The sequence below is a fragment of the Miscanthus floridulus genome, chromosome 2, assembly GCF_019320115.1.
Source record: "Miscanthus floridulus cultivar M001 chromosome 2, ASM1932011v1, whole genome shotgun sequence".
In the NCBI taxonomy this organism is placed as follows: Eukaryota; Viridiplantae; Streptophyta; class Magnoliopsida; order Poales; family Poaceae; genus Miscanthus; species Miscanthus floridulus.
The window spans coordinates 19,814,747-19,833,897 of record NC_089581.1 but is presented as its reverse complement, the minus strand read 5'-3'; the positions used below and the strand labels follow the sequence as shown (position 1 = coordinate 19,833,897).

The 19,151-nt window shown below is 40.6% G+C and overlaps 2 protein-coding genes across 2 annotated transcripts; both read left to right on the top strand.

Annotated features, from left to right (window-relative positions):
* Positions 1-19: 19 nt before the first annotated feature.
* LOC136538121 (DEAD-box ATP-dependent RNA helicase 16-like) lies at positions 20-11,418 on the top strand. The gene is made up of 15 exons (XM_066530098.1): positions 20-342; positions 878-1,042; positions 4,784-4,873; positions 4,986-5,114; positions 5,775-5,875; positions 6,266-6,380; positions 6,663-6,794; positions 7,542-7,607; positions 8,167-8,400; positions 8,850-8,945; positions 9,069-9,206; positions 10,075-10,157; positions 10,459-10,496; positions 10,587-10,807; positions 11,124-11,418. The coding sequence occupies exons 1-15, from the start codon at positions 118-120 to the stop codon at positions 11,199-11,201; spliced, it is 1,911 nt and encodes a 636-aa protein (XP_066386195.1). The 5' UTR covers positions 20-117; the 3' UTR covers positions 11,202-11,418.
* A 2,609-nt stretch (positions 11,419-14,027) lies between these two features.
* On the top strand, positions 14,028-19,043 carry LOC136538120 (ER membrane protein complex subunit 8/9 homolog). The gene is made up of 4 exons (XM_066530097.1): positions 14,028-14,510; positions 14,602-14,661; positions 18,027-18,193; positions 18,821-19,043. Exons 1-4 carry the CDS (start codon positions 14,136-14,138, stop codon positions 18,849-18,851), a joined length of 633 nt encoding a protein of 210 aa, XP_066386194.1. The 5' UTR covers positions 14,028-14,135; the 3' UTR covers positions 18,852-19,043.
* The last annotated feature ends 108 nt before the right edge of the window (positions 19,044-19,151 follow it).

The window sequence follows — 19,151 nt, the reverse complement described above, 5'->3', positions numbered from 1 at the left end:
TGCGCCCTTGTGTTGCCTCTTCAACCGCCGCCACCCCAATTTTTGCGGCGCCCCGCGCCCTCGCATCGCTGCCGCCGGCTAGGGCCTAGGGCCGTAACAGACACCCCTGAGACTGAGATGGAGACGGCGGAGGAGGCTGGGCAGGAAGCAGTCAGCGCTGGTGGGAAGGATATGATACCGGAAGCTGTGGCCTGCAGCAGGGAGGAGGGGAAGGAGGAAGAGGAGGAAGTGGAGGTGAGCTTCGATGAACTTGGCCTGGACGAGCAGCTGAAGAGGGCTTTGAGGAAGAAGGGCATCGCCAAGACCACCCCGATACAGCGGGTAGCCATCCCGCTCATCCTGGTGCGTGGTTTATGGCTTTAATGCTGCTTTTAGTGTGCTGCTTTTCTGCTTCGTGCGTATTTACTCCAGACGTTCGGCCTCTGCCATCCAATCGGCTTCAAGGCTGGGGTCTGGTGGTGTTTGCGAATGACCGCTTGTAGGATTGCCATGCTATTAGGGTGTAGTAAGAAACTAGTGGGAAATGATGCAGGAAATATGGAATTTCAGCCCCTTTTCATTGGAAGAAGTTCAATTCTGACAAGTGTGATGGTCATGGGCATACTGCAAACTGTAGCATTATTTGGATAGCCTGCATTCTCTGGTGAACTTCCGGGATTAGTGTCAGTTGCAAAAACTGCTATGGCCTATTTATTCGTCATCAAAGATGATCCTATGCTAACTTTAGTTTTAGCCAAGTGCAACACGAGAAGGATCTGGTGCAAAAACCGCTGTCGCCTGTATATTGTACAGCAGGATAGATATCTAGTTTTTGCGCAACAGATTTTGTTTTCTGTAATTTGGGCCTCTGGTCAACAACTGAACATTGTGGTTCCAGGAAGGGAAGGATGTGGTTGCAAAGGCCAAGACTGGCTCTGGGAAGACCTTTGCCTACCTTCTCCCACTTCTGCACGAGCTACTGAAGTTGTCCTCAGAAGGGCGTATCCGAAAACCTGCACCAAATGCCTTCATCCTGGTTCCTACTCGAGAATTATGCCAGCAGGTAGTGAACCTTAGCTTACTTTTCTGTGAGTGTTGAGTGTTCTATGACTAAGTTTGGGTTTAATTGTTTCAATGCTAGCTGTAATAGTTATGTTTTGCATCTCACATGGATACATAAGGATTCATATGAATTATATGCTATTCATTGGCAAAGTTTGTTTAGTTCTTGGACTATGAAACATGCATGTAGTAGCTGATTGGATTATATTTGGATATGGAATATTTTCATCTGCACCACCACTTGATATGTACTTTTCATATCGTCAACATATTTCAATAACATGTAGAACCAGACTCCATGTCATTGATTAGTTTAGTGGTATATGTGAAAAATGCACCTCAAGTGGTGCATGGATGGAGATTCCCCTTTGGATAAGTGAAGTGCAAACACATGTTTTTTTTATTCACTATTTTGATATATTTTAATTTGCCAACTATTAATATCATGTGGGTATGATATAATTTTCCTTCCCCTTGTTTTCATGGAGATGAAACCCGAAAGAAAACCGTTGGGGCGTAACCCTCTTAGCGACGCGCCATATTGGAACCCGGGTATGGTGTTAAATGGTCAAGGGCCGAGTCGGCACCCCCTTGGTGACGCACCGTGTCGCGATCTGGGCATGGTGTCAAGTGAGCAAGGATCGGCTCGTCGCTTCCTTAGTGGCGCGCTACATCGGCGCCCGGGTGTAGTGAAAAATGAGCAAGGGTCTTCACATCTGAGTTGATGGGTGCAAAGGGTAAGGAAGCTAGTCGAACCAACTAGGATCCGTTTAGATAGTTGTAATGTAGGGTCGCTTACTGGTAAGTTAAGAGAATTAGTTGATACCGCGACAAGGAGGCATGTAAATATATTATGCGTTCAAGAGACTAAATGGAAGGGTCAGAAGGCGAAGGAGGTGGACAATACAGGTTTCAACCTTTGGTACACAGGGACAGTCGCGAATAGAAATGGAGTAGGAGTTTTGATTGATAAGAGCCTCAAGAATGGTGTGGTGGGAGTGAGAAGGCAAGGAGATATGATTATCTTAGTCAAGCTTGTCGTTGGTGATATGGTCTTGAACGTAATTAGTGCGTATGCCCCCCAAGTATGCCTTGACGAGAGTGCTAAGAGATAGTTCTGGGAAGACTTAGATGACCTGATTAGAGCTGTATCTAGTAGTGAGAAGCTTTTTTATAGGAGGAGATCTTAATGGGCATGTGGGTACTACAAGCGCAGGTTTCGAGGCTATTCATGGAGGTTTTGGGTATGGTAGTCGGAATCAGGAGGGGGAGGAAGTTCTAGACTTCGCGGTAGCTTTTGACCTGATGATAGCCAACACTTTCTTTAGAAAGAGAATCTCATCTAATGACCTTCAGTAGCGGACAACACTCTAGCTAGATTGACTTTGTCTTCGCAAGAAGAAAGGACAAATGAGCATGCTTGGGTTGCAAGGTGATACCACGGGAGTGTGTTGTTTCTCAACATAAGCTTTTGGTGGCAGACTTTCGTTTTTAGGTGCGTGCCCGTAGGGATAAACAAGCTAAGATTGAAATAACAAAGTGGTGGAAACTGAAAGGGGGTATCGTCAGAGGTATTTAGGGAAATGGTTATCAAAGAGGGCTCTTGGAAGGAAGAATAGGACATAAACAACATGTGGGAGAAGATGGCAACCAACATTCGAAAGGTGGCCTTAGAGGTGTGTGGGGTAACCAAAGGAAGTGGAGGCGAGGCTAAAGATACTTGGTGGTGGAATGAGGAAGTCCAAAGGGCTATTAAGGAGAAGAAATAATGCTATAGACGCTTGTACCATGACAGGAGTGTGGACAACATAGAGAAGTACAAGGTGGTAAAGAAGACTGCAAAGCGAGCTGTAAGTGTGGCAAAGGGTAGAGCGTACGAATATCTTTACCAACATTTGAGTACGAAGGAAGGAGAGAGAGAGACATTTATAGGATGGCTAGAGTTCGTGAGAGAAAGACAAGGGATTTCAACCAAGTTAAGTGCATTAAGGAAGAAATGGAGCATCTCTTGGTGAAGGAGGATGAGATCCGACATCGATGGCAAGAGTATTTTGATAAATTGTTCAATGGTGAGAATACGAACACAACCTTTCAGTTGGACGACTCTTTTGATGACACCAATAGGCGCTTTGTGTGGAGAATCCAAGAATCTGAGGTCAGAGAGGCGTTGAAAAGGATGAAAGGAGGTAAGGCGATGGGACCGGATGGTATCCCAATCGAGGTGTGAAGATGCCTCGGGGACATAGCTATAGTATGGCTAACCAAGCTGTTCAACCATATTTTCCGATCGAACAAGATGCCTGACGAGTGGAGGAGAAGTATATTGGTGCCGATCTACAAGAATAAAGGGGATATTTAAAGTTGTACTAATTACCGGGGAATTAAGTTGATGAGACATACTATGAAGCTATGAGAGAGAGTTATCGAGCATCGCTTGAGAGTAATAACGCGTGTCTCTATAAACTAATTTAGTTTCATGCCCGGAAGGTCAACCATGGAAGCCATTTTCTTAATAAGACAAGTTATGGAGCGGTATAGTGAGAAGAAGGACCTACACATGGTTTTTATTGACTTAGAGAAGGCTTATGATAAAATACCAAGGAATATTATGTGGTGGGTTTTTACAAACTTAAAGTCTCAACGAAGTACGTCGGGCTCATTAAGGACATGTACAACAATGTTGTGACTAGTGTTCGAACAAGTGATGGAGACACGGATGACTTCCCGATTAGGATAGGACTACATCAAGGGTCAACTTTGAGCCCTTATCTGTTTGCCTTAGTGATGGATGAGGTCACAAGGGACATACAAGAGGACATCCCTTGGTGTACGCTTTTCGCGGACGATGTAGTGCTAGTTGATGAAAGCCGGACATGAGTGAATCAGAAACTGGAGTTATGGCGGGAGACTTTGGAGTCCAAAGGTTTTAGACTCATTAGAACTAAAACTGAGTATATGAGATGTGACTTCGGCACTACTACTCAGGAGGAGGAAGATATTAGTTTGGAAGGTCAAGTAGTGCCTAGGAAGAATACCTTTCAATATTTAGGATCAATGCTACAGAGAGACGGGGATATTGATGAAGATATTAGCCATAGAATCAAAACAGGGTGGATAAAGTGGCGCCAAGCATCATCTGGTGTCCTATGTGATAAAAGGGTACCACAGAAGCTAAAAGATAAGTTTTATAGGACGGCGATTAGACCTGCTATGTTGTATGGTGCAGAATGTTGGCCTACGAAAAGACGACATGTTCAACAGATAAGTGTCGTGGAAATGCGTATGTTGCGTTGGATTTGCGGTCATACAAGAAGGAATCAAGTTCGGAACGATGATATACGTGATAGATTAGGGGTAGCACCAATTGAAGAAAAGCTTGTTCAGCACCGGTTGAAATGGTTTGGACATGTCCAACGGAGACCTCCAGAGTCACCGGTGCGTAGTGGAATCCTAGGCTAGGATAGTAACGTGAAGAGAGGCAGAGGAAGACCGAAGTTGACTTGGGTAGAGGCAATAAAAGGAGACTTGAAAGGATGGAATATACCCAAAGACTTAGCCTTAGATAGGAGTGCTTGGAAAACAGCTATTCACGTGCCTGAACCCTGATTGCTTCTGCCGGGTTTCAACTCTAGCCTACCCCAACTTGTTTGCTTGTTTGGAACTTAAAGGCTTTGTTGTTGTTGTTGTTTTCATCTTTGCTAGACAGGAAGCTAACACTGCTGTCATCACTTCCTTCATATAGGTTTATAACGAGGCATTATCTCTCCTTGAGTTCTGTACATGCAAATTGAGGGTTGTGCAAGTTACCGCGAGCATGTCGAATAAGGATATTGTGAGACAATTCTATTCCGCTCCACTGTTATTTTCTCCACTTGGTGCCCATGTATTGTTATTATTGTTATGTCTATTAGCTCAAGTAACTAACTTTTGCCTGTTATTTGCAGACTGTTGCATTGTCTGGCCCCCCTAATATTCTTGTGTCAACTCCAGCTTGTGTTGCAACATGCATATCAAAGGGAATTATCCGTGGACCTTCAGTTAAAGAGTCACTTTCAATGATGATTCTTGATGAGGTGCAATTCAGTTGTCGTTCATAATTTATTTATTTTTACTTACATTTTATTTCGTTTACATATTTCATGGGCCCTGCAATATAGAGAAGAATGCCAGCATTGAATTTATGATTCTATATTCTCTTTCACAGTCTATATAATAAAATAATAAAAAGTAATCGCTGCTATTCCATTTTTCTTAATTGAGTTAGTTTAATTTTTTTCCCATGTATTTGTGCATATGATGGTTTTGATTTGTGCCATTTTAAAGACTAAGAGATCCTACTTCAAATTTCTGGTGACATTTTATTTAAAGCTGCATTTCCATATACGTCCTCTGTTTATTATTGTAGGGTGTACTTTGGTATGTAAAGTCTTCAAAAGCATATTTAACCTTTGAATTTTTTTCACAATATATTTTCAGTTACTAAAAAACACTTCATAATTATGAATGCATTGATATGACTTTATACTCTAAACATGCATTTAATTTGACTAACTGTTGGTCAAAATTACAAACTCTTTTTGCATCAAAATATGCCTTAGAAGGTTGAGGGAGGGAGTATAACATTCTTCTTTGAAGTGATGTATATCAGATTCCACACCTTTTATGTATTAATCATAATGTTCAGGCAAGTTCCTTTTGAAGAAGTTACTAATCTACCAATGGTTAGTTCCCAGGCTGACCTTCTTCTATCCTACCGCTGTGAAGATGACTTGAAAGCTCTCATCCCACATATCCCGCGAAGGTGTCAGTCCATTCTGATGTCTGCAACTTCAAGGTCAAATCTGGTCAATGTTCTTTCTTTTTCTGCAGCTATCCATTAAATCTTGATTGCCCACCCTACATTTACGATTTCTCTGAGCATTTCATTATTTTATAAATACTTGGCTCAGATGGTTTTCTCTTGAAATTGTGAATTTTTTGCTGTTTACAATTTTTACCATGCTGATTAAGTGGGTGGTTGCTGTTAGACCTGTTTGTGCTGTTGCTTCTCTTGATGGGACTCTGCTCATAGTTTAATAATTATTTAAATGCATCTGACATGTAAGTGTTGGAGGTTGAATCCATGCTATTGTTTTCCCTTGGTAAGAGAGAACATTAGAAACTTGGGCCCTTGCTTGCATTTGTCCCATTTTTTTGGTGATACTGAAATTCGACTGTATGGCAGCTCTGATGTCGACAAATTGACAAAGCTACTTCTGCATAACCCATTTATTCTAACTCTTTCGGAGGTTGGTCAAGCAAAGGATGACGTGATCCCCAAAAATGTTCAGCAGTTTTGGGTAAGTATCTTCTGCTGCCTGTTCTTTTCGCATCATGTACTTGTTCTCCTTTTCATATTACCATTGCAACTTGGAGGTTCCAAAAAACTTTTACTGGAAAACCAAAAGTTCTCATGCTTGATAGGGTTACATCTTCCTGTCTGTCCCTTATCTGGGGCCATTCTTAAGCTATGGATGTATTTTAAATAAAAAAATTGTATTCATTTTGCTGAAGTTACTTGGCCTTTTACACATCTATTTCTTCGTCCTGCTCATTACATATCATTCATTTTTTTACCACAGATCTCATGTGACGCTAAGGATAAAATGCTTCATATCCTTGCACTTTTAAAGTTTGAGCTTATTCAGAAGAAAGTTCTTATATTTGTGAACTCAATTGATATGGCATTCAGATTACGACTGTTCTTGGAAAAGGTAAATCATACCAATGCCTTGTATCACTACTCGCTACCCTAAAAACGTGATTGGTCATCTAGATCTGTAAAAAGGTATTTTAATTTACTCAACACCTGAAAAAAAAACTTCAACATATCCTGAAATTGATTGATTCTTAGAATTCCTGTTTGACATAGCGTGGACTTTATGTGTTGCAATTATTGACCTTGTGACCTACTTTGGGGCCAACTACTTTCTTTGTTCCTTCTGTATTTGATGTTATAAAGTTGAGCATACAATCATGCCACAGTTGACTCTTTTGCTATGTCATTAAGTTCATTTGTCTCTTCAGATAACCATAAGTTGAGCATACAATCATGTCACAGTTGACTCTTTTGCTATGTCATTAAGTTCATTTGTCTCTTCAGATAACCATAATACCAGGTTAGGCAAGTCTTGTAAAAAATAACTGAAGGATCGGCGCTACATCTTTTTTTCTCGAACACGCAGGAGAGTTGTGTATCATTATATTAAGAATAAGACCAAAGGGGGGAAGAAAACAAACTTTGCCTATGGATAATGCTATATCTTGTACTGCCATTTTAGGATAATGCTATACAAACTTTGCCTATGCTATGATTGTTTCTATGAGTATACTGTTCACTTAACTGCTTTTGTTCACATACTATGTTGTTCTGCTCTTGCTTCTACCTCGTTTCTATTTTTAGTGTACACTTCATTTGTAGTATTAACAAACTTATGATGAATATGCTTTGCTTTATACAGTTTGGGATAAGATCTGCGGTTTTGAACGCTGAGTTGCCACAAAATTCCCGACTACATATTATTGAGGTATCATTTTTGCATGGCTTTTATCAAATTATTTGTAACTATAAAGAACTTAATAAATGGATAAATGAAGCATACAACTTGGTCGTTGCAAGTCGCGGTCTCCTCGCATTACACAGGCGAGGGTAAGGCTTGCCACTGACACCCTTCCACAGACCCCGCACAGAGCGGGAGCTCTCTGCACTGGGTACGCTCTTTACAACTTGGTCGTTGCATGGCTCCTGAGTTAGGTTCCCTTCAGCTCCTTAGATTGCTTGTTAATTATGTACCTGTGCTTTGTGATGGCACTTGTCTCAAACTCTGCCATTGCTATTTGTTTCTAACTATTGGCAGTATATGCCTCTATTACGTGAATAGCAATATCTTTCCTGTGCTCTGGTTTAGTCTTGGACCCTTATTGTTGAGAAACAGAAAAAGTCATTGATATGGAAGGTTACCAGTTAAACAATATCTGAAACTTTGATATCGAATCTTTTGTTAGAAGTTTGCACAGATTACTTCCTTGTGCTGACAAGGTGGCCCCATATAAACAATTTAAATTGTTTTGTGTATTTCTTTTTAGGCATTCAATGCGAGGTTATTTGATTATCTGATAGCAACGGATGACACTAAAACAAAGGAGGAGAAGCAAACCAATAAGGAAAACAAGAAAGAGCCAAAGATATCCCGCAAACGGGAGAAGCAAACCAATAAGGAAAACCAGAAAGAGCCAAAGGTGTCCCGCAAACATTTGCAACAGACTTTAGATGCCGAATTTGGAGTTGTCAGAGGAATCGACTTCAAAAATGTATTTACAGTAAGTTAATATATTGATCTAACAATGGTCAGAGATTCAGAGGCACTGTATCACCATTACATACCTTGTTGCGATTAAGTCAGTAGCGGAGAACATTTCTTAGGTTAACTGCTGGATCAATATGTGTTCTGTTTTGTTGGCAGTTTTATTATATTATCTTGGAGCTCACAGTTATATCACTCATCATGAGCAGTAGATGCTGAATTTTATGTAGAGAAATTGTCATCCTATGTTCTCTCCGAAATAAAAAAGGATTCAATTTGAATGTCTGCTGTATGGTTCATCAATTATTCTCTTTAGAAAGATCTATAAAGAAATTTGGATTTTGTCATCTTTGTTTATGGCTTAATAGCTCGAAATTTGGATAGTCACTCAGAAAATGAAATTGTGACTTCATGGTTTAAGTTTTGAAGAGCAGGATTGACCTTTATCTTTAACCTTTTTTTTAGGTAGTCAATTTTGACATGCCTCTGGATGCTGCTGGGTATGTTCACAGAATAGGGCGAACAGGTAGAGCGAATAAGACTGGTGCATCCATATCGCTTGTAAGTTTAATGTTACATTATTTATATTCATATAAATTTATCATCAGAAATAACTGACATGTAGCGAAGTTCCTACTTGTTCTGATATTTATGTCCAATATGTTTTGGCAATTTCTTCTTTAGGTTTCACCAGAGGAGGATAGTACTTTTAAAGAGATTGAGCATATGTTGCAAGATGTTGAAAAGAAAGATATGGACTGCATTTCACCTTTCCCATTACTTACGAAAGATGCTGTTGAGTCTCTACGGTATAGGGCTCAGGTCTGCAATTTGTTCCGGATTATATATTTGATTTTTTTTAGCATATTCTATATTTCTGTTTGAAGGGCGGGCCTGGTGCAAGCGGTAGAGTCTTACCGCCTGTGACCGGAAGGTCCCGGGTTCGAGTCGCGGTCTCCTCGCATTGCACAGGCGAGGGTAAGGCTTGCCACTAACACCCTTCCCCAGACCCCGCACAGAGCGGGAGCTCTCTGCACTGGGTACGCCCTATATTTCTGTTTCTGTCCATTCTATGCAACTTGATGCTAGCACAGATTGTATGGAACTTATTATTTGTGATGATGTGCTAGTATTTGAATGAGGCATGGGTTGCCTGGTGAGGATCTACTATATTGTGGTTACTGGAAGGCTAAAAGCTGATCTGGTAATAGTGTCCAATGCAGTTCGCAGTGCGATTTTCAGTTGATTCTTAGTTCATTTATTATTCAAGTAAATACTATGTATATAAACCTTCGTTGCACTACAGCCTGGAGCCTGGATATGTGGTCATGTTCATTAAATATGAAACCTTGCTCAGGTGTCTCTGTTTGTGTGTTAGTCTTGAGCTCTTTGCTCTTTCTTGCCTGGTAAGGGAAGTTCATTTGATTGGTAAAAAACTACTGTTGCTTTTTGCCTGGGCAAGCTAGAGTAATCACTAAACAGGCTGATATTCTGAATAGTTGGTACAGAGCATGATTTCTTGAATCTGTACTTGAGCTTGTGCTAATGTGCTAGCTTCTAGCAAATGTGGTTCATTTTTGCAGAAGTTTTTAGACAATTCTTGCAACTGGCATGGTTGCTATTTTTTTTTGTGTACTCAAGCAGCCATACGGATTTGCATGGCTATTGTTAACTGGCACTACTCTCACAGGATGTTGCAAGGAGTGTGACAACACGTGATATACAGGAAGCGCGTCGCCAAGACATAAAGAATGAAATCCTCAATTCTGAGAAGTAAGATCCTTGTTGCAACTAAAGCAGCTAAATTGTTGGTAGAATGCAAATTGCATAATGATAGTTTAATATCTTGAAAACAACCTACTGGCTCTTCTCGGAAAAAGAGAAGGAAAAAAAACTCTACCTGTGGCCGGTATACTGCTAGATAGTAATAAATTGTACTTTCTTGCTGAGAACCGAGAACATCCAATATATTAATTTTTACATTTTTTTTCATGAAACAAAAGATCATTTCATTTCAAGCCATTTCTGCTCCAATAATATTTTCCCCTAATAGTGATGCCTTTTTACCTTGTAGATTGAAGTCTCACTTTGAAGAGAATCCAAGGGACCTTGGTAAGATTTACAAGTTTTGTGCAGAATAGTTGTGCTTGTATGTAACCTGTCTAAGCAATCATGCTGGATGTTTCTTTTTCTCCTTTCCAGATTTGCTCAAGCACGATAAGTTGCTAAGCAACAAGGAAATTCCTGCACACCTGCGTGATGTCCCTGACTACCTAATTGATCCAAAAACAAAAGAAGCCAGCAATGTTGTCAAACTTTCCAGGGCTGCTATGGGCATCGACAAGCCCCAAAGGCGGAAAAGACAGGGGTTCAAGGGAGGATCAGGGAAAAGCAGAGACCCTCTTAAGACTTTCTCTGCTGAGGTGCGTTTACCCATTCAATGGCTTCAAAATTTCAGATTAAACTTTAATGACATTTCTTGACACCAAGCATGTTGTTATGCTTTCCTGAACTGCCCTGAAAGTTCAGTTTTGTGGCTGTTTCTTCTTTGATCATGAGATACTGATGCCAGAGTTGACAGTTGCTCAAACTTGCTACAAGCCCTATAAGCAACTAGAGAAACATATATAGAGCTAAAATAATCTTGACAGTGCATCTGGATCTGGTCTTTTATTCTATATCTGTTGAATGATGCTCCAACGCAATCCTTTCATGTTCTGATTTCTTGTTTGCTGGCAGGGCAAACGAAGGAGACGGAGGAAAGAGAGAGAGGGAGAACCAGATAGAAGGAAGAGGAGTAAGAAGGCGGAATGTTGATTTTGCAAGGAGTTTGCTATCAAGCTCGCTCAATTTTGTAGGCTTCTTGTTTTAAGCCACATGACAGACTGTTGTATCGGTGACACTCTAGCTAGGGAATTCCTTGCTAGCCATTAAAAACATTGTAATTTTTTGTGAGCCACTGAAAAAGTTTGACGGACTTCAGCGCCACTGCTTTAAATTTTTTTTTTACCCTTCATACCACTGCCGTCAGATTGGGCTCTAACGGTGTCAAACTGCAGGTGTAGAAAGTCGAAAATATCTTTATGTCTAAATATGTCATTATTTTTTTTTTGACTATCTTAACGACTTTAAATAGAAAAACTTAAAACTAGAAAGCTGTAAATCTTATCGAGATTTACAATTTTTATATAAAAATTATTTTTATTTAATATTGCTAAAAAGATATGATTTTTTCTAAGATATATTAATCATATCAATCTTTCGGTTGATGACTCTTTTGATGACATCGATAGACGTTTTATACGGAGAATCCAAGAATCTGAGGTCAGAGAGATGTTGAAAAGAACGAAAGGAGGTAAGGCAATGAGATCGGATGGTATCCCAATCGAGGTGTGGAGATGTTTTGGGAACATAGCTATAGTATAGCTAATCAAGCTGTTCAACCATATTTTTCGATCGAACAAGTTGTCTGACGAGTGGAGAAGTATATTGGTACCGATCTACAAGAATAAATGAGATATTTAAAACTGTACTAATTATCGGAGAATTAAGTTGATGAGCCATATTATAAAGCTATGGGAGAGAGTTATCGAGCATTGCTTGAGAGCAATAACGTGATCTCTATGAACTAATTTTGTTTCATGCCCGAAAGGTCAATCATGGAAGCCATTTTTTTAATAAGACAAGTTATGGAACGGTATAGGGAGAAGAAGAAGGACCTACACATGGTTTTTTATTGACTTAGAAAAGGCTTATGATAAAATACCAAGAAATATTATGTGGTGGACTTTGAACAAATATAAAGTTCTAACGAAGTACGTCGGGCTCATTAAGGACATGTACAACAATATTGTGACAGTGTTTGAACAAGTGATGGAGACACGGATGGCTTTTCGATTATGATATGACTACATCAAGGATCAGCTTTGAGCCCTTATCTGTTTGCCTTAGTGATGAATAAGGTCACAAGGGACATACAAAGGGACATCCCTTGATGTATATTTTTCGTGAACGATGTAGTGCTAGTTGATGAAAGTCGGACATGAGTGAATCAGAAACTGGAGTTATGACGGGAGACTTTAGAGTCCAAAGGTTTTAGACTCAGTAGAACTAAAACTAAGTATACGAGATGTGACTTCGGCACTATTACTCAGGAGGAGGAAAATATTAGTTTGGAAGGTCAAGTAGTGTTTAGAAAGGACATCTTTCGATATTTAGGATCAAGGCTACAGAGAGACGGGGATATTGATGAAGTTGTTAGCCATAGAATCAAAGCAGGGTGAATGAAGTGGCGCCAAGTATCTGGTGTCCTTTGTGATAAAAAGGTACCACAGATGCTAAAAGACAAGTTTTATAGGACGGCGATTAGACCTGCTATGTTGTATGGTATAGAATATTGGCCTACGAAAAGACGACATGTTCAATAGATAAGTGTCGCGAAAATACATATGTTGCGTTGGATTTGCGGTCATACAAGAAGGGATCGAGTTCGGAACGATGATATACGTGATAGATTAGGGGTAGCACCAATTAAAGAAAAACTTGTCCAACACCGGTTGAGATGGTTTGGACATGTCTAACGAAGACCTCTAGAGGCACCGATGCATAGTGAAATCCTAAGCCAGGATAGTAACGTGAAGAGAGGCAGAGAAAGACCGAAGTTGACTTAAATAGAGACAATAAAAGGAGACTTGAAAGGATATAATATACCCAGAGACTTAGCCTTAGATAGGAGTGCTTGGAAAACAGCTATTCACGTGCCTGAACCTTAATTACTTTTGTTGGGTTTCAACTCTAGCGTACCTCAATTTGTTTAGGACTTAAAGAATTTGTTGTTGTTGTTGTTGTTGTTGTATATTAATCACATAAAATGATATCTTTTTTTACGAAATTAAATGAAGATAATTTTTATATGAAAAATGTAGTTCTCGACGAGTTCTATAACTTTCTAGTTTTAAATTTTTTATTTGAATGTGTTAAGATGTAAAAAAAATTAATGGCATATTTAGACCTAAGGATACTTTCGATTTTTCACACCTGGAGATCAACACCGTTAGAGTCCAGGCATGGAGGGTAAAAAAAAAATGTTAGAACAGTGGTGTTGAAATACGCCGAACTTTTTTTTAGTAACTTACGAGGAATTGCAATCTTTTATAATTGCTCACGGGAATTCCCTCATTTTTCATTCCCTGACAGCAACTCTTAGTTTCAGTGTACTCTATCCTTGCTAGGAGGTACCAATTACGTTGAAATTCCATTCACCAAATCGGGTGCTTGGTTTTCTTGCTCGGGTCTGTACTGACCTTGACAAGCCAGGATATCAGGTGCTTGGTTTTCTTGCTCGGGTCTGCACTGACCTTGACAAGCCAGGATATCAGGTGAGTGGTGTGTTTGGAAACCAAGCTAGCTTTTCTAGGGACTTGTGCGAGCGCCGGCGAGGTGAAACAACCAAGCACGCCCGTAAATTCCCCCCAGCTAGAATATTCACATTAAACTCGCCCGTTCCCCATGGGCCTGGCCCAGGTGATGCCGCGTACAAAGTAGCCGGGCCTGGCGCCTGAGACTGGTCCGCGGCCGTTTGCAACGGCCCAACAGACGCCCAGCGTCCTAGCCTAGGCCAGGCAGCCTGGGAGGCGGCACCGCTCGGCCGCTCCAGCAGTCCAGCTCCTCTGCTCCTACGACGCGCGACCAGACGCTCGCCCTCGCCTGTCGCCAAAAATCATCCTTCGATCCGAATCAGCGGCGGCGGAGATGGGCGCGGAGTGCCGGTATGAGCTGGCGCAGGCGGCGTACATCAAGCTGGCGCTGCACGCACTGAAGTACCCGGCGACCGCCGTCAACGGCCTCCTCGTCGGCCGCCTCGTCGAGCCTTCGTCCTCACCGGCCGTCGTCTCGGTCATCGACGCCGTGCCGCTGTCTCACCACCCGCACCACCTGCCGCTGCTCCCCACGCTCGAGCTCGCGCTCACCCTCGTCGAGGACCACTTCGCAACCCAGGGCGAAGGCCTCGCCGTCGTCGGATACTACCACGCCAACCCGCGCTGCGACGACACCGACCTCCCGCCAGTTGCCAAGCGCGTCGGAGACCATATCTTCCGATACTTCCCCCGCTCCGCCGTGTTGTTGGTGAGCTACGTTTCTTTCGTTCTTTTTATCTCCGATCTGCGCGGCTTAGGAGGGGGTTGCAGATCTCATCTTTCTTTTATTGATTGGTTAGGTCGATAACAAGAAGCTGGAGGAGGCCGTCAAGGGGAAGTCTCGCGACCCGATGGTTCAGGTACGTTTCCAAATCTTTCTCAAATATACCTTCAATACTTTTTAATTGGCACCAGGAGATTAGCAGTGCTAAGACAGGCACAGTACCCCGATATTAATAGTGTTCTATGTTTATCGAGATGTTAGAGTTTACAGTGAGCTTGCAAGGGGTAGCCAAACTATAATTTGTTATTTTGTTTTAGACGGATGGACCACAGGCCTGTTCCATTTTCCATTGAAACCAACTTCACGGCTGTTGTTAAAACTTGACAAGCCTTCCAAAAAATAGAGACTTGCATAGAGTAGAGTTGATTTGAGCAAAGCTGGGAAGATCATCATTTTGATATCAGATTTTTTTTTAACTGAAACTATATTAGAGTTGGTTGCAGAATTGTTGTAGTAAAACCACATGATATTGTATTGATACAACAGATTGGCAATTTTTTAGTCTAGTTAGCAGGGTTTTTACTGCCTTACTGGTCCTTTGCTTATGATGCACAAGAATTGCAAGGGTATCAGGTTGCAAAGTAGACGTGCCCTAATTTTATGGTTACCAACAGGTTCATTATGCGATAGCTGAACATTTTTCCTTTGAACTGGTATCGCATCAAGGTTGTGTAGTTCAGACTCAGGAGGGTCCAAAAAGTTTGGAAACCTTCCATGGAGACTTGCTTGTAGTAAGCTTGATTTATGCAAGTTTGAAAAAATCATTTTGAAATAAGAGATATAAATGTTCCTGTTCATATTAAAACAAAGGACTATTTTATTTAGAGAACATTTATACTTAAACCACATGACATTGAACAGATGGCTGTAAAAAATGCACTGAACTGTAAAAAGTAAAAGTTGGTCATCCGTTGTTTAGACGAAAAGTGGGCTACATGGCTCATTAGTTGGACTAAACGGCCATTTAATCAACTAATTGGCCATTTAGGCATAAACAGCTGACTGGCTTGTAGTGTTTACATGCCATCTAGTCAGCCTCAACAGGCATTTTGGTGAGCCATGTAAAATTGTAGACTGTACATGCAGACAGATTTTTTATTGCTGGGAATATTGGAGTGTAATATAATATATTGTCACTCTAGGTCTCTTAAGTAATCTGTTATTGAGCCTAGAATCTGTCTTGTATATGCCTACTACTATTGGGCGGTGATTTATGGCGCGTATATGATGGTGTTCTATGGTAGGTATTTATATTAACAGTGATATGGGAATTTCACCTAACCACCAGTTCATCGTTTGTTCCATTTCGCAACGAATTCACCACACAGCGGCCACTTGCTTTATTTTCACCATGTCACCCCACTGCTAGCATGTAAACAAGCAACATAGAAGAAAATCGAGGGCAAAGAATGGCTGTACATCCACATAACTTACACAGTTAACTTCCAAGATGCAATATATTCCCTTTAATAACATGAAAAATGCTATCTTGTCTAGTGCAGAATCAACAGTTAAAGCGATTATGTTTTGGCTATTATGCTATGAGATCTTACATACCTATGTAATATTGGATGAAGCTAGAACCAGGCTTTAAAAGGCAAGAAACTTCTAGAAGATAAACTAAAATAATTTTTATTTGCATATCCTTAAAGATTTTCAGTGTCACTTAATTGTTGTATGACATGACTTAAGAAGCAATTCTTGAGCAATATATATGCACTATAAGATCAAGAAGTGTCCTGGATTCAGCTTTATATGGTCACTCTAATTTGTTAAGCTTTGATTTTGAGCTGTATTTGTACAAAATACGCAAATGCACTAATTTTGTATCTTGACTTGATGAATTATTCTGGAAGGTGATATTCATATGAAGCACAAAGTGTTTATCCTGATATGCGTGAGTTAGCAGCAAAGTATATCAAAGATTAGTGTAGTTATCAATTCTAGTTTGTAGCATTGCCATGTGAAAATATCAAGACCATTTTTTTCTTCTTTTTTACGTTCTGCATATTTCATCGATGACACTATGAATGTTCTGTATAAATGTTTGTAGTCTACCTTGATAATGCATGATTTCTGGCCTGAAGTTTGTTAGTGTTTCATAGTTAACCAGTACTAAAAAAAAAAGGTCGTTCAAGACTTACAACAACAACAACAACAATAACAACAACAACAAAGCCTTTAAGTCCCAAACAAGTTGGGGTAGGCTAGAGTTGAAACCCAGCAGAAGCAATTAAGGTTCAGGCACGTGAATAGCTGTTTTCCAAGCACTCCTACCTAAGGCTAAGTCTTTGGGTATATTCCATCCTTTCAAGTCTTCTTTTATTGCCTCTACCCAAGTCAACTTCGGTCTTCCGCTGCCTCTCTTCACGTTACTATCCTGGCTTAGGATCCCACTACGCACCGGTGCATCTGGAGGTCTCCGTTGGACATGTCCAAACCATCTGAACCGGTGTTGGACAAGCTTTTCTTCAATTGGTGCTACCCCTAATCTATCACGTATATCATCGTTCCGAACTCGATCCCTTCTTGTATGACCGCAAATCCAACGCAACATACGCATTTCCGCGACACTTATCTGTTGAACATGTCGTCTTTTCGTAGGCCAACATTCTGCACCATACAACATAGCAGGTCGAAACGTCGTCCTATAAAACTTTCCTTTTAGCTTCTATGGTACCCTTTTGTCACATAGGACACCAGATGTTTGGCGCCACTTCATCCACCCTGCTTTGATTCTATGGCTAACATCTTCATCAATATCCCCGTCTCTCTGTAGCATTGATCCTAAATATCGAAAGGTATCATTCCTAGGCACTGCTTGACCTTCCAAATTAATATCTTCCTCCTCCTGAGTAGTAGTGTCGAAGTCACATCTCATATACTCAGTTTTAGTTCTACTGAGTCTAAAACCTTTGGACTCCAAAGTCTCCCGCCATAACTCCAGTTTCTGATTCATTCTTGTCCGGCTTTCATCAACTAGCACTATATCATCCGCAAAAAGCATACACCAAGGGATGTCCCCTTGTATGTCCCTTGTGACCTCATCCATCACTAAGGCAAACAGATAAGGGCTCGAAACTGACCCTTGATGTAGTCCTATCCTAATCGGGAAGTCATCCGTGTCTCCATCACTTGTTCGAACACTAGTCACAACATTGTTGTACATGTCCTTAATGAGCCTGACGTACTTCGTTGGGACTTTATGTTTGTCGTTCAAGACTTAACGTGATAGAATATACTTGGCTTCATATCATTGAGTATTCTTACACGATCAGCTGCATGACCAGGCCCCTAAATTACTTATGAAAATAGCTAGAGTGGTCAATCTTAGTTACTTACAAAGCTGGTTCACATTGATCCAATGTTCTTGTAGAAATAATGTAGTTAGCTTGTTTTGATCTTGCATGGTTCATGACCCATAGTTAATGGCATATGCAGTTATACACCAGGGATTCATCAAAAAGTTGGCGTCAGGCTGGATCAGATGGAAGCAGTCAGCTGGTTCTGAAAGAACCTTCTACCAATGTTGTCCTAGCTGATCATGTTACAACAAAGAAATGGGAGAAAATTGTTGATTTCGACGACCACCTTGATGATATTAGCAAGTAAGTAAAATGCTTCCTTAACAGCACTTGGAGATTATGCCCAAAAAATGAAAAAGAGAGAAAATATTGGATAACATCTAGGAGAATCTTTGGGGTGGGGGTGGGGGGTTGTATTACATTTAAAACTGAATAAAATTCCATTCGCTGTCATGTGTAATGGTTTTCAACCATTTGATGGACAGCACTTTTGGCCAAGCAGTTTATAGTCATTTCTAGCCACAGGAGGGGACGTTTGTCCACATATCCTTTAGCAGCATTTGTGGTCGAGCAGCATAGGCTGAGAAGTCGTATCATGGGCATGAGACTACAAATTGCATGTCAATCTAGCTTTTAACCATCATTTGCACTTTTACTTTGAATACATGAGACCAATCTTTCCATATGTGTGATACAAATTGGCATCAAAGAGTGACGTTACCATAAGAAACTTGGAGGAAATTAGTGGGAAAATTAGACGAGCATTATAGCATCATTACTTCAGTTGTGTTGTCACATGAAAAAGACAAAAAACGGGACATTAACACGTAAATAAGTGAACCATAACATACCTGACTTTCACGCAGTTTCTTTTTTGTGTGCGTGAAGTTTTGCTGACGTTTCCTACAATAAAAAAAATACGTTTTGCAGGGATTGGTTGAACCCAGGCCTCCTTGACTGAATTTTCACGATTGATCTCTCTATACTGTATTGGAACTTTGCTAGAAATGAGGTGGTGAAGCTCGTTCTGCTGTACTCTGGAGTCTGTACTTTGCTCAGTCGCAATGAGTTATAAGCATATATTTCAATTTATTGTAAACCAGTGATTTTGTAACAGTTACAGTTCAAAATGCTAAAATTGACGTTAAGATGATATATTTGAGTAGATTCATCCCTGCGGCATATTAATTATGCAAAGGCCTCGAGATTGTTCAACTATCATGACAATTATAATGACTTGTCAAAGGAAACTTCATCATAT